At 43.8% G+C, this 14,397-nt stretch overlaps 1 protein-coding gene across 1 annotated transcript; it reads left to right on the top strand.

Moving 5' to 3' along the window:
- Positions 1 to 1,468: 1,468 nt before the first annotated feature.
- On the top strand, positions 1,469 to 10,446 carry LOC128424110 (uncharacterized). The gene is made up of 3 exons (XM_053409943.1): positions 1,469 to 3,693; positions 5,947 to 5,987; positions 10,315 to 10,446. The coding sequence occupies exons 1-3, from the start codon at positions 1,495 to 1,497 to the stop codon at positions 10,427 to 10,429; spliced, it is 2,355 nt and encodes a 784-aa protein (XP_053265918.1). The 5' UTR covers positions 1,469 to 1,494; the 3' UTR covers positions 10,430 to 10,446.
- Positions 10,447 to 14,397: the final 3,951 nt, after the last annotated feature.

Genomic DNA, 14,397 nt, shown 5'->3' with positions numbered 1-14,397 from the left:
CATTAACACAGCTCAGGATCTAAGGGTCCTATCCAGACAGGATCCAAAGTCCCAATTATTTCCATAGTGGTCTGTTGGGCAGGAGTTGTGTGTGCGCACGTGCGCTGTCAACCCCAACAAACGCACACATTCAGAGGATCAGTGATTATTTTGCATGAGGGTTGTGGGCTGTTAGGAATCTGGGGTACACAATGAAGAAAAGAGCCAGCCATCCCCATTAACATTTCTGAAGTTGCTGAGAGGACGCCTCCTTCACTGTTTGCACCACAGAGAAATGGTCTTGTGAAAATGCTCCCTGCGTTGTTAGACCACAAGTTTTCCCCTTCTGAAAGATGTTTCTTTCCATAATAACAAGATCTCCAGAATCCCAAAATGTGTGTGAGAGAGACAGAGACAAAGTGAGTGTGATTGAGAGATAAGTGTATTTTGTTATTCACCTGTAAACATATGTGTGTTTTGATTTTTAAGAGTCTTCAGATGAAAATAAATTGCCTGCAGAAGGAACTCAAGGACTCTGAGCTACAGGCTACATTGTAAGTGTTTGCAGCCAATGAAAATATTTGGGTTGAGGGATGCTTTGGAACAACATAGGTGGGTTTTGTCATAGTCGCATTTTCTGAAATTCTGTAAAAATATTCCGAAACTGGAGAGAATTTTTTTAGCTCCTCTGATAAGATATTGCTCCTAGCAGTAAATTTTCAAATATAATGTGCGACCCATTTCATTTAATTAAATTTGCTTTTGGAATGAGAAGCTACTGATTTAGTGCCTTAAGGAAGTTAATGTTAATTTAGATTATTTTGTTCAAGCCGTCTCTAATAAATTTCTTATTTTTATAGACAGGCAGAGGAGCTGAGTAAAGACCATTATGAACCATGTTTGTATGAAGTAGGCATGGAACATTTAGAAGCACAGATGAGTGGAGCAGGAAAAAGAAGCTGTGTTTATATATGGCAAACAAGCACACATGCTAAAAGACCTGAAGATGACACAGAAAAGCAAGAGCCTGAAAAGATGACACAGAAAAGCGAGAGCCCGGCTCCTGAAGTTCCTCAATCGTCCAGATATAACCTAAACAAGAAATGGCTTGAAGAATCCATAGAGAGACTCCAAGGGAAAGCAGATCCCAAGACATCCAAGAAGAAAGTGGTAAGGTGGCTTCAGGCATCCATGGAAAGCCTTCCAAAGGAAGCACCCAAACCATCTATTGAAGAATGGCTCAAAGAATCCCGTAAAAACGTTGAAGAGCAATGTCCTGAAGAAGCCAGACAGGATGTGAAAGAATGGCTTGACATATCCATAAGTAACCTCCAAGAGGAAGGTCCCGAAACATCCCACCTAGATGTTCAAGAATGGCATGAAGAATCCATTAAGAGCCTCCAGGGCCTTCAAGAGTCTGAAGCAAAGCCTAAGTTGCTCAGGGGGAACCTAAAGAAGAAACGGCTTGAAGAATCCACAAAGGAAGAGAATGTATTAGGAACGCTTCAGGAACCTATGGAAAACCTCAGAGAGAAGAGTCCTGAGGCACCCAAGCAAACTATGGAGGACATTGAAAAGCAATGTCCTGAAGCATCTAGAAAGGATGAGAGCGAATGGATAAAAGCCCCCACCTGTAACCTCCAAGAGGCAGGGCCTGAAACAGACCGCCTAAGTATGCCGGAGTGGGCTGAAGCATCCAGTAAAGCCATCCAGGACATCCAAGGGCAAAGTCGCAAAGCAACAAAACCAAATGCTCAGCAGGAGGCGCTTGCAGTGCCAGAATGGCTTCAAGAAGCCATGGAGAAGCCTCCAGAAGCATGCAGACAGGAAGGTCCTGAAACAACCCAGCTCATTGTTCCGGAATGGCCGAAAGGTCTGAAAAACGAAGAAGCAAAAGAGAAAATGAAGCAAAAGGTCAAAGAATCCATGAGAAGCGTCGTACAGGAAGGCAATGAAGCATCTAGAGAAAATATGCAAAAATGGCTTCAACAATCCATTAAGGACTTCATGGAAAGGGGTCCTGAAGATTCCAGTGAGGGTTTGCAGGAATGGCTTGAATCATCCATGAAAAAAATTGACGAGCTATATCCTGAAGAATCAAGAGAGGATATGAAGGAGTGGTTTAAAGCATCCATAAGAAACTTGCAAGATCTAGGGCCTGAAGTGTCCCATCTAGATATACAAGAATGGCTTGAAGCATCCATGAAAAACATCCAAGAAATTCCTGAAGCACCCATGAAGGGTATCCAGAAGAAAAGTCCTGAAGCAGACACGGAAAGCATCCGGAAGAAAGGTCCTGAGGCATCCAGTAAGAGGGTGCAGAAACCATTCACAGAAAACCAACAGAAATCCATGCTGAATGTGGGGAAGTGGCTTCAGTCAAACTTAATAAGCCGCATACAAGAAAGTTCCGAAACATCCATAGAGAATGTGCAGGACTGGATTGAAGAATCCTTAAGAAACGTTGAAGATGAGTTGCCTGAAGCGTCCAGACAGGATGTGACAGAGTGGCTTGAGGAAACCAGAAAAGGGCTCCAAGAAGGAGGTCCTGAAGCATCCAAGCAGGACCTGAACGAATTCCTAAAAGCATCCATTCTGAACCTCAAAGAGGACATTCCTCCAGCAACTGCCAAAAGTGTGCAGCAGTGGCTTGATGAATCGATAGCAAATGTCCAAAGGGGAGCCTCCAGACTAGGGGTTCAAAAGTGGCTTGAACAAAACCTGAAAACCATGGAAGAGGAAGGAGCTGATATGTCCAGACAGGACCTACAGCAATGGTTTGAAACGGCCATAGGAAACCTGGGTGAAACATGTCCTGAAGCATCAAGACATGATGTGAAAGGATGGCTTGAGGCAGCCATGATGAATGTTCAAGAGCAAGGTCCTGAAGCATCTAAGGTGAATGTGTACGAATGGCTTGCAGAATCTGCACAGAATTTTAAAGAGGGAACTTCTGAAGAAAGTATAGTAAATGTGGAGGGGTGGGCTGAATCGGCGATACAGAGTCTCAGAGAGGAAGCCTCCAATCTGAATACTCAAGAATGGCTTGCAGAATCCCTAGCGTACCTCAAAGAAGACCCAGAAGCATCCCGGCAAAATATTAAGCAATGGCTTGAAGAATCCAAAACACGCCTCAATGAGGTATGTGCTGAAGAAGCTAGAGTGGATGTGGAGAAATGGCTTAGAGAAGTCACAGACAGTTACCAGGAGGCAGGACCCGAAGCATTCAAAGGGAACCTGCAGGGATTCATAAGATCATCAATGTCAAACCTCAAACAGGAAAGTATTGCAGCATCTAGAGCAAGCAACAGGGATTGGACTGGCATAACCAGATATACTCCAAACACCAAGAATTCTGTACCGAAAATAAAACGCAATGTATCCAGAATGAGAATGTATTCGATGCCTCTTCTGCCAACCAAATCAGTGCTAGGTCAAATAGTTGAGGAAAGCGAAGGAAGCAAATCGACCTTCGAGGAGGACAGAACAAGTTGGAAGGGAGGAAGAAACTTGGAGAGAGAGAAAATCTGGGAGGGAGGAAGAAACTTGGAGAGTGAGAAAATCTGGGAGGGAGGAAGAAACTTGGAGAGTGAGAAAATCTGGGACGGAGAAACAAGCTTTGAGGAAGAAGAAACAAGCTTTGAGGAGGAAGAAACAAGCTTTGAGGATGAATACCCAGAAGGGCCTGAAGGAATTATTTCGCGAGGAAAACAGGTACTGTATATGAAAAGAGTCAAAGCAAACACAGAGATTAGTGAATTCCACAACTATTATGTAGAATGGGAGCACTGCTGAAATTTGAGACCAGTTTCCCAGTCTGGTCTTCCCAGACTGGCTGCTACTAGTGGGCAGCCAACAGCTGGCCAGTGGTGCATCAGAGGAGGCGGTGGCAGGGAAGCAGCTTGGGCCTGGAGGCCCTCTTGCTGAGTGAAGCCTGGACTGCAGCTCTCAAGGGATTCAGATTGGTGTTAGGCGGCCTTAGATCATGGGTAGGCGACCTAAGGCCCGGGGGCCGGATGCGGCCCAGTCGCCTTCTCAATCCGGCCTGTGAACAGTCCAGGAATCAGCATGTTTTTACATGAGTAGAATGTGTGCTTTTATTTAAAAATGCATCTCTGGGTTATTTCTGGGGCATAGGAATTCGTTCATTATTTTTTTCCAAAGTATAGTCTGGCGTACCACATGGTCTGAGGGATGGCGTATCAGCCCATAGCTGAAAAAGGTTGCTGACACCTGCCCTAGATCATGTGTAGGCAAACTAAGGCCTGGGGGCCAGATCCAGCCCAATCATCTTCTAAATCCGGCCCGCGGACGGTCCAGGAATCAGCATGTTTTTACATGAGTAGAATATGTCCTTTTATTTAAAATGCATCTCTGGGTTATTTGTAGGGCATAGGAATTCGTTCATCCCCCCCCCCCCAAAAAAAATAGTCCGGCCCCCCACAAGATCTGAGGGACAGTGGACCGGCCCCCTGCTGAAAAAGTTTGCTGACCCCTGCTAGAGATTGATTCTGGGACTGTTAACATGCAAAACGTGGTTTACCACTAAGCTACAGTTGTTCCTTTCAAATTGTGCCCCCCATGTTTCACTTCGAAAACCTACATCAAAGGAGCCAGCGACTCCTGTAATTTGGGAGCCCTGAACAGCTTGGGGCCAACTTAACCTCAAGGATTCCAGGGGCAAACATGAGTAATCTTTCAGTGTATGGTACCCTGTGTGAGGCTAAAATTTGGATCTTCTTAATTATGGATCTTCTTGATTTTGCAAGCCCTTGGCTTGGTGCCCTCTGTGGGGGAACCACCCACATTGCCCTAAATCTGGCACTGGGAACTCCTTTCTCCCATGTGCACCTCCCCAGATACTGAGATGACCCCCGTGGTGCGCTCCAACTCTACAATTCTATGACTCTATAGATTTATGTATACACCTTTTCCTCTGATGGGACTCAATGTAGCTCACAGATAAAAATAAGAACCACTAAAAAAAACCAATTAAACAAAGTATTTTATGAAAAATTGACAGGATGACGCCTGAGAGATTAAAGCCCAAAAGGAGGGATTGCAAGAAGCAAAATGAAAAGTTACAGAGGATGAAATCAGAGTTTCAGCTATAATGGAAGAAATTGGGGAGATTAGGAAGGGGAAAGGGCCGAACTTCAGTGAACATCTTTTGTATGCAAAAGGTCTCAAGTTAAGTTTCTGGCACTTGCAAGTAGGACTGAGGAAGACCTCATTTGAAATCCTGGAGAGCTTTTGCCAGTCAAGGGAGACTGAACTAGCTTGACCAATGGTCTGACTTGATGTACAGTGGCTTTCTTTGTCCCTCTCTTGGACTAAATGTGTCCTTCTCCTTAATTTTTTAGTCTAAATAGCGGCTGCTTTGGGGGCCCAATGAGGATTGGAGCTTCAGCTCTTGAGGAGGGGCAGAGCCCCACAACAACTCCACAATGGCTACTTAGAGTAAAAAAGAGAAAGAGGCACAAGGCAACTAAGAGTGGTGTGTTTACTTCTGTATCGCATTTGGCACTTAGGGTGGAAGCAGGAGGGATCCAAGTAAGAGGCACAGAATCTGCTTGGGGTTTGTAGAAGCTGCGTCTATACAATGCCGAATGAGTTTGGAATTTTACTTGCAAGTAGACCTGTGAGACCCTAAGCCTACTACTTTTGGAACTCATAACCATCCATGCATCAGTGCTACATCTTCACAGTTTGTGCATGTGGATACAGGAAGCCTATCTGCGTTTCTGTAAAAGAAACGCCATTTTATTAAGAGAGAGAAAAAGAAAAACCCCAAGGCTGTGTGTTTTGGGAAGAAGTTGCATGGTGATATCAAAGAATTAACCATTGTTAAATTAACCTACTTGCTGAAATCAGGTAATTTATTGTAATAGCTGCTAAACGTCGCTCCACAGCCTTTTGGGGTATTAACACCCTCCTCTTTTCTTACCCTTTCTCATTTACTTGTAGTTTTTAATGACCCTGCTATGCAACATCATCTGCTGGTACAGGTACGTTGAGTCTTTCTGAGATAGCCGTATTGTAGCGAGCATTGATTTCAGGTCAGGTTGTGTAGGAGCTTCCTAATGCTTCACCACAAAGTGTACAATGTCAAAAGGAGCCCATACTGGTTGAAAGTAAAATAAAATGAAATTTGTTAAGCTAAACTAACTGGAAATAGCTTCCAGATATTTAATGGGCTTAGGATTGTATTTATGTTAACTGATAAAATAATATGTTTAATACAATAAGGAGAAGATTTAGAGATGTTAATGTTTAATTTAAAGGGTATAAAAATTGGGATTTGGAAAACCATTAAAAGGATATGCAATGAAATTCAACTAAGGGGAAACGAGGAAGTCGTTTTACAAAGTTAATAACTGTTATTTTCAATAAGGTTATGATTTATGTTTGTTATGTTTTATTTGTTTTGTGTTTTTGTTTGTCGTTAATATTGTAAAAACCAATAACAAATTTTGGGGGGGGAAATGAAAGTAAAATAAAACCAAGGCATGAATTAAAAGATTAAAGAAAGATTAAGATGGGGGAGGAGAACTTCGCCACACCGCCTTACTGTATGATCAGTAAGATTCTGTTCTGCGGGGTTTGTGTTTCTAGAAATGATGGTAACTTTCTGTGTGCATTTTTTAAAAAACGGTGAAGCTTCTTTTTGAAAACAGGGAAGAAATGAGGAAAGGGAACCCTTTGGGCCCATCCTAGATGTCCTTTTTATTGTGCATTCATTATGATTATTTGTGCTTAAGGAGGTATGGAGATGGGGTTATATCAGTGTTTCCCACTCCTGGGGGGCGCTGGAATAATCGGGAGGGCAGTAGTAGCCTCAGGTGCAATTGGGGGGCATTGAATAAAAATAGGGGGGGTGGAAGCATAAAGAAAGAAGAGAACAAGCTTTTGAAAAACCGTTTGTACATGTTTCATCTGTTGTGTAATGATGCTTATCGATGTAACATACGAGTTAAAGTCGTAATGATTTCTTTATTTTTCAAACAAACACACAAAATGCAAGTTATAACCAATCAGGGGTCAAGTCCACTGATGCAAATTTGTCACTGCATCTTTCTGTTTGTTCACTTATCATCATCAATCTTTATTACGGTCCAGAGACCCAACAAAACATTACATTTGTTCACTTAAAGAAGGTAGATTTGCAGCTGAGTAACTCCCCCCCCCCAGAAAAGGGGGCCCTTATTGATTCACTCGTACTCCAAAAAGCTTCGCAACTGTACGCTAAGACTTTCCCCTTAAATTGAGAACCATATAAGCCAGGGCTGGCCCACCCATTAGACTTGCTGAGATAGTCACCTCAGGCGGCAGGCTGGGGACATCTGCGTGGGGTGGCAGATACAGAGAGGCGAGTCCTCATGTGCCTTTGCCACTCCTCTATCTATGGATAGGAGCCGCCACCATTGCAGTCACCCCATGAGGGGGAAGGTCCCTCTGCTGCCTGCTCACCAAGACTCATTTCTTGTCAGGGTAGATGCCAGGAGCAGATCAGCAAGAACTCACAAGGTGTCAGTGAACTCTATTCAAAGAAACCAAACAGCTCAGATCACAGCAACTCTTCCCAGTAGATCTTGCCCCAATGAGGCAATAGTGAGGACTGAAGGTCCCCCCTTCCCCCAGCTCCCTAAGTCTCTTCCTCCCCTGAGGCCTTCTCAAGCAATATGAGATTCCTACTGGGAGCTGGTCGCAGCAGGAGACAGAGACGCCCTGGCTTCTTCAGCAGCCTGCCTCAACTCTGCCTCTTGCCTCCCCTCCTCGCCAGCCTCTGCTTCTGAACTGCTCTCTGCCACAGCCTCTTCCTGCTCACCAAACAATGTTACCTACTCAGCTTCTGACACCTTCTCTTCCCAATCTGCTCCCCCTCCTCCCTCTGACCACTCACCTTTGCCACACCACCAATCCCTGCTTCTGAGCTTTCTTCCCTTCCGGGTTTCCCACCATTTCTCTGCATCCAGACAGTCCATAACGTTTCTGCATCTCTAAACATCTTTGAAGGCCCCTAAGGAGAACCTCCGCTGATGCTGGCAATGCCTGTTCCTCTCCAACCTCCTTTTTTCTCCCTCACTGCCTCCAGTTGCCTCAGGAGGTGGAAAAAGAGGCAGCAGTGATAGAGGGCGGCAGAAGGGGGGACACACACACCCATTTTCTGTTTTGCCTCAAGCGGCAAAATGTCTTGGGCCAGCTCCGATATACACCCTCATGCTCCCCTCAGCGTCAGTGTTGCAGAGAAAGCCGAAAGCATGGGTGCTTGAGGTTGAAAGTGAACACAATATGTGAGATGATACAAAGACAACTGCTTTCATGCCATGCAAGTTAAGGTGGGAGCCTTAACATACACTTGCATGCTTTTTGGAGCATGTGTGAATCTGCAAAAGCCTTAAGCTTCCTCTTAAACCATTCTATTTTAATCCTGTATGCCTTAGATCAGTCATATAACAAGTGAGTCCCCTTGCAGTTTTCCATTCCCCATTTATTTCCCTATGGCAAACTGCCTCGGTTTTCTTCTTCCCCTACCACTGCAAGCTTGCTCGCCCAGAATGTAATTCTTCCTGTCCAGCAAACATAGGCTATATGTATACATTGCTGGCTTAAAAAGCAGCTAGGTGGTTCTTTTGTTCAGTTTGGATTGAGGCTGGAGGAGGCATCAAAATGCAGTATTTCCTAAGAAAGGACAGGATAAATACAGGATATGCAAGGATTTTAGATAACTCTGTGTGTATATCACTTCCCAAACCAACAGTTGATGTATTGGTTGCAGAGTAAACAGCTGCAGTTACAGCCAAAATTGTACAGTGCAATGCTATGCATGTCTACTCAAAAGTAAGTCCAACTGAGTTCAATGAGACTTACTCCCGCATGTGCGTGTAAAGGATTGTAGCCTTACCTTAACCTGCCAACTGGTTTACAGCCAAGACATTGTTAATTCAATTCCTACCAAGCAACAATGTTCTGCAGCAGGCAGAGAATTAACCACGTCACCAATGTACACGGTGCCAATGCACTGCTGCAGAATTAAGCAAGTCGCCTTTTAAACATTTTTGGGGAGAACAAGGAAGAATAAGGAGAGAGGGCAACTGAAATGGCAATGTTTTCCAACTGACAACGTCGGTAATGGGATCAGGAGAGAGACTTTTTCTTCTGGCACCACCATGATCCACACCCACCCACCAATTTGTTGTCATTTACTGTAATATTCATTTGTTGGCATCCATCTGTCTCGAGAGACAACGGAGTGCGCCTCTGGGGGTGAAGGCAAACCATTGCTTTAGCAGCACTGAAGTGACCTCCCGGGGCACAAGCCTGAGCAGTGTGTCTGGAGGTCCCGGGCTCCCCAGATGACAAGACTCCTCCCTCTGCCTCACTGGTCCAAAGGAAAGCAGAGCAATACATTTGGTACCAGCTTGGCTGCAGGAGTTGATGGAAGGAGGTATACAGGTGCCATCAAACCATCTTTGGGACTCCACTCCGGATCTGTGTAGGGTTTACTCCTCAGCCTTTTCTTCTCCGAAAGATGTCCTGCAAGGCAGCAGAGGTTAGGATCAGAGTTTCCCTTCTCTGAGACAGGCTACCTTCCCAGGTTGACAAGCCCCACCTGCCCCTCACTTCCGTCTACAGCCGCCTTTCTCAACCTGTGGGTCCCTAGATGTTGTTGGACTATAATTCCTATCTCCCCTAGCTAGCAAGGCCAGAGCTCAGGGATGATGGGAGTCGTAGTCCAACAACATCTGGGGACCCACAGGTTGAGAACCACTGCTCTACAGCATGTGCAGAAACCACCATCTTGACTGCTGGACCCACTATTGGTCTCATCCACTCAAGAGCCTGTCTTCACATGCAAGGGAAGTCCCTAATTCACTGAGGGTTTGAGATCCATTGGTGACCCTCCCCTGGTTTAGCCAGCCAGTCAAAGCTGTTTTTCTAGGGTGTGGCCACTGTCCCATGTTGCCATCCTCTAGGAGCCACAGGTGAGAGCTGAGTTCAGGGTGGAGACCAAAGCTGGACAAATTACCGTACCCCCCAAAGGAGCATATTTGTCCCCCACCAGAGGTATTACCCCCTCTCCTAACACCCCATACATATTAATTTATAATAGTATTAATTCAACAATGTGGTTTACCAGAAGCAAAATATTAAATGAGCTTCCTGGAGAGAATTTAGTCTACATCCCTGACCAAATGGGTATGAACAACTACGCATTCCTCATACTAAAAAGCAACATTGTCTGTAAAAGTCCTAAAGAAACATTTTGTAGATGAGCTAAAGAAAAGGCAATGTATTTCCTAACTGGTTGTATTTTTCCTTCTTTCTTTCTAGAGAACACCCGGGAATATTGTCCAAGATCATCCCTGGCACCATCATGGCATTTATTATCTTTCTCTATATACACTTCAAATATTACTGTGCAATAACCAACATTAAACCTGTCTAAGTTTACCAGTATAGTAAGGCTCCGGACTGCATTATGAGAATGCAGGTAGATTTTTGTTATTATATTTTAATCTGCAAAGGCAATAGTGGGAAATAAACAATATCCCTAACCAGTTTCTCATAGGTGGCAGTTAGGTGGTGATGTTTCACCAATGACCTCCCCCGATTTTGTCAGAATTCAAGACCGTTTGCCTCGGTCAGCAGCTGGATAGGATCTCCAGGCACTGGCTTGGAGCAGACCTCTGCTGAAGATGCTTCCAGATGTTGGACTAAAGTATCAGCAAATGGGCGTATTTTTCGCTCTATAAGATGCACCAGACCACAAGACGCACCTAGTTTTTGGAGGAGGAAAACAAGAAAAAATATTCTGAATCTCAGAAGCCAGAACAGCAAGAGGGATCGCTGCAGTGAAAGCAGCGATCCCTCTTGCTGTTCTGGCTTCTGGGATAGCTTACTTTTTAGGAGGGAAAAAGTGAGTCTTATAGAGCAAAAAATACGGTACATGCTCTTTTGGTTTGAGGATGGCTCTTCCATGTGGACTGTCAGTGATATTGCTGAATATATGCTTTGCATATGACTATTTATTTATTTTGTAAAAAATTTATACTGCTTGATGGTAAGAAACCTCAAAGCAGTTTGCAAAAAAGGTGAAAGAATAAAATCAAGGAAAATGCACAAGCGTACTTTCAAACATGCAAAGGTTAAAATGCTAAAAGAGATTAAAATTGCCTCAACTTTTAAATATCTGGGTAGGCTTGTCAAAGCAAGGATGATTTTAGCAGGCACCGAAGAGTGCAGTGAAGGCACTTGCTTGCTCTCAAGAGGCGGGGAGTTCCAACGTGCAAGTTCTGCCACACTAAGCAGCTGGGATCTTACAAATATGTAATAGGTATTGTGTGGCAACTGTAGTAAGGCCAGTTCTGCCAATCGCAGCAGTCGAGTGGGCATGAGTGGGCAGTCTTGTAAGTAAACTATTCCCAGTTTATTAAGGGCTTTATATGCCAATAGTCAGCAAATAAGGGACACGGGTGGCGCTGTGGGTTAAACCACAGAGCCTAGGACTTGCCGATCAGAAGGACAGCAGTTCGAATCCCCACGACGGGGTGAGCTCCCATTGTTTGGTCCCTGCTCCTGCCAACCTAGCAATTCGAAAGCACGTCAAAGTGCAAATAGATAAATAGGTACCGCTCTGGCGGGAAGGTAAACAGTGTTTCCGTGCGCTGCTCTGGTTCACCAGAAGAGGCTTAGTCATGCTGGCCACATGACCCGGAAACTGTACTCCGTCCAGGTTTGGCAGGTGAGCAATTTCATGGCCACCATCTTGCCAGCATCTGGGCTCAGCTTTTTCTCCATCATCCACCATGTCCCAGCAGTGGCCCAGTGGTCTGTGCAGCATCTCTAGGAAGAGAGCAGTAGATATTGAAATTGACCCTACCAGGAAACTACAGAGCCATGTGCAAGGTTAGGAGCGCTCCCAGCCAACTGTCTGTGGCTGAAGTGTGTTTGCTGATTTGAGCATTAGCTGACAAGATGAATCAGATCAAGCAGCACTGCCCAGAAATCTCCAGATCTGTTTGTCGGCTGCTGCAAAAGCTGCAAAGAGTTTTGTGGCACATTAAGGTGCCACAAAACCCTTTGTTGTTTTGTCCAGAAATTAGTTTTCTATTTATTCTTTTTGCTAGATACACACCACTTTTTCGTGATCTTACGAAGTTGAAAACTGACTCTGGTAGCTTCTTTCATAAATATATATATTACAAGGGGGTACAATCCAGTGGGAACGTATCCTATGAACTGCAAGCGCTGACTTATGAAACAGGATCTCTCTGGTTTGAATCTCACCTGTTGACACAAACTCAGCTGGTGCGCTCAAGCAAGCTATGCTCACTCCAAACCTACATGGGGATAATAATACTGTCCTACCTTACAAAGTTGCTGTAAGGATGTCAGATGAATGTGTGTGTAAAGCGGTTTGAACACTAGATAAATGTTAAGTATTGTTATTGCTGTTGTCTTTTTCATTTCTTTTTAATTATTATTATTAAATGCTTTATTTTCCATACTTGCATCCGTACATCAAATACATATCTTCCTTATTTTACCTAATTTTTTTCAAAACACAATCCGACAAAAGAATATAGTTTTTCCTACTATACATTTGATACAGATACTTAATTTCCCATCCTTTCCCAATTTGTTTTTCACTCTAATAAACCTATTGCTTCAACTTAACTATATATTGCTAATAAAATATTAACATTCATACTTATATATTCCTATTTTCCTCTTTTAATTTAGATTATTCACAGAGATTACTCAAAGGCTACTACCGTATTCAAGTTGCAACAATTGTTCTTTAGGTAATTCCTTAAAGCTGCCCAGTTTGAAATGAACTCCTGCTTTGACTTATATTTAATCCTTTCCGAGAGACTGTCTAATTCTGCGTATTCTACCAGTTTTAATAACCATTCTGATCTCGTGGGAACTTTGTCGCTCTTCCAATGCTGTGCTATGAGTACCCTAGTGGCAGTGGTAGTGTACAAATTTTTTTTCTTATCTTCCTAACAATATCTGGATCTGTAAAGGTAAAGGTAAAGGGACCCCTGACCTTTAGGTCCAGTCGTGGCCGACTCTGGGGTTGCGGTGCTCATCTCGCTTTATTGGCCAAGGGAGCCGGCGTACAGCTTCCGGGTCATGTGGCCAGCATGACTAAGCCGCTTCTGGCGAACCAGAGCAGCGCACGGAAACACCATTTACCTTCCCGCCGGAGCAGTACCTATTAATCTACTTGCACTTTGACGTGCTTTTGAACTGCTAGGTTGGCAGGAGCAGGGACTGAGCAACGGGAGCTCACCCCATCGTGGGGATTCGAACTGCTGACCTTCCGATTGGCAAGCCCTAGGCTCTGTGGTTTAGACCACAGCGCCACTGGCGTCCCTTTCATCTGGACTTGTAATACCCAATAAAAATGATTCTGGTTTTTTTCAAAAAAGTTGCATTTAACATTGTTTTAAGCTCTCTCTAGATACCATTCCAAAAGGTTTTAATCTTCTTACATACCTACCACATATAGAAAAGAGTTCCATCTGGTTCACCACATCTCCAGCATATATTAGGAACACTTTTATACATTTTGGAGAGTTTACTGGCAGTTAAATACCATCGGTATAGCATCTTTTGGAGGTTCTCCTTTAACGTAACACATGCTATAAATTTCCAGTTAACTTTCCATAGGTGTTCCCGTTGACTCATCTCTATATTATGGCCAATGTCTTTTTCATTTCAGCTACACTTGTGCAGAATTTTTAAAACCCCACTGTTTATATTACTGGGTTTGCTCCATGCAAGGCAAGCTGTGCTTCCTACAAACTCAACTATGTACTGTATTTCCTGGTATTTATGGTGAAAGTTAAAGTCGTCGTGTTTTTCTTTCAATAACCCTGCAGCCCTGTTGTCATAAGAACATCTATGTATGTGCAAAAATAAATAAATAACTCGAATGCCTCCTCTTTAAAAGCTTTCTTCAGGTTAAGATGCCATTCCCTAGCAACCACCAGGAGAGCTAGACGAGGCTCATTCTCACATTGACTGCAGAAACCAGCTCTGCCATCAGCCGAGATTAAAATCCACAAAAGGAAAATGAAGAAGCTCATGTTGCATCGGGATAATGTCTTTCCATCCATGAAATTTCCATCCATTTCTATTAGGAAATATTCAGCTGGCATCATCTTGTTTAGTTAGTTATGGGGGGGGGGGTGTTGGTTGTTGTTTTATTTACAGTTGCAATCAAAATTATTCATCCCCCATTGCAAATCAGGCTTATTATCAAAATTTACAGACTTTCAACTGTTTGCAATGAGCAAATCAAACAAAAGCAATTGAAATAGCTCAACACACCAGATGCTTCAAGTGGTTTCCCCAAATTCAGCTGAAGCTGCAAGTTATACCGGCTTCTGTATATGGGGGAAA

Source organism: Podarcis raffonei, chromosome 12 (assembly GCF_027172205.1).
Source record: "Podarcis raffonei isolate rPodRaf1 chromosome 12, rPodRaf1.pri, whole genome shotgun sequence".
In the NCBI taxonomy this organism is placed as follows: domain Eukaryota; kingdom Metazoa; phylum Chordata; class Lepidosauria; order Squamata; family Lacertidae; genus Podarcis; species Podarcis raffonei.
Note: the sequence above shows the minus strand (reverse complement) of the source record. Positions and strands in the feature narration are given on the sequence as shown.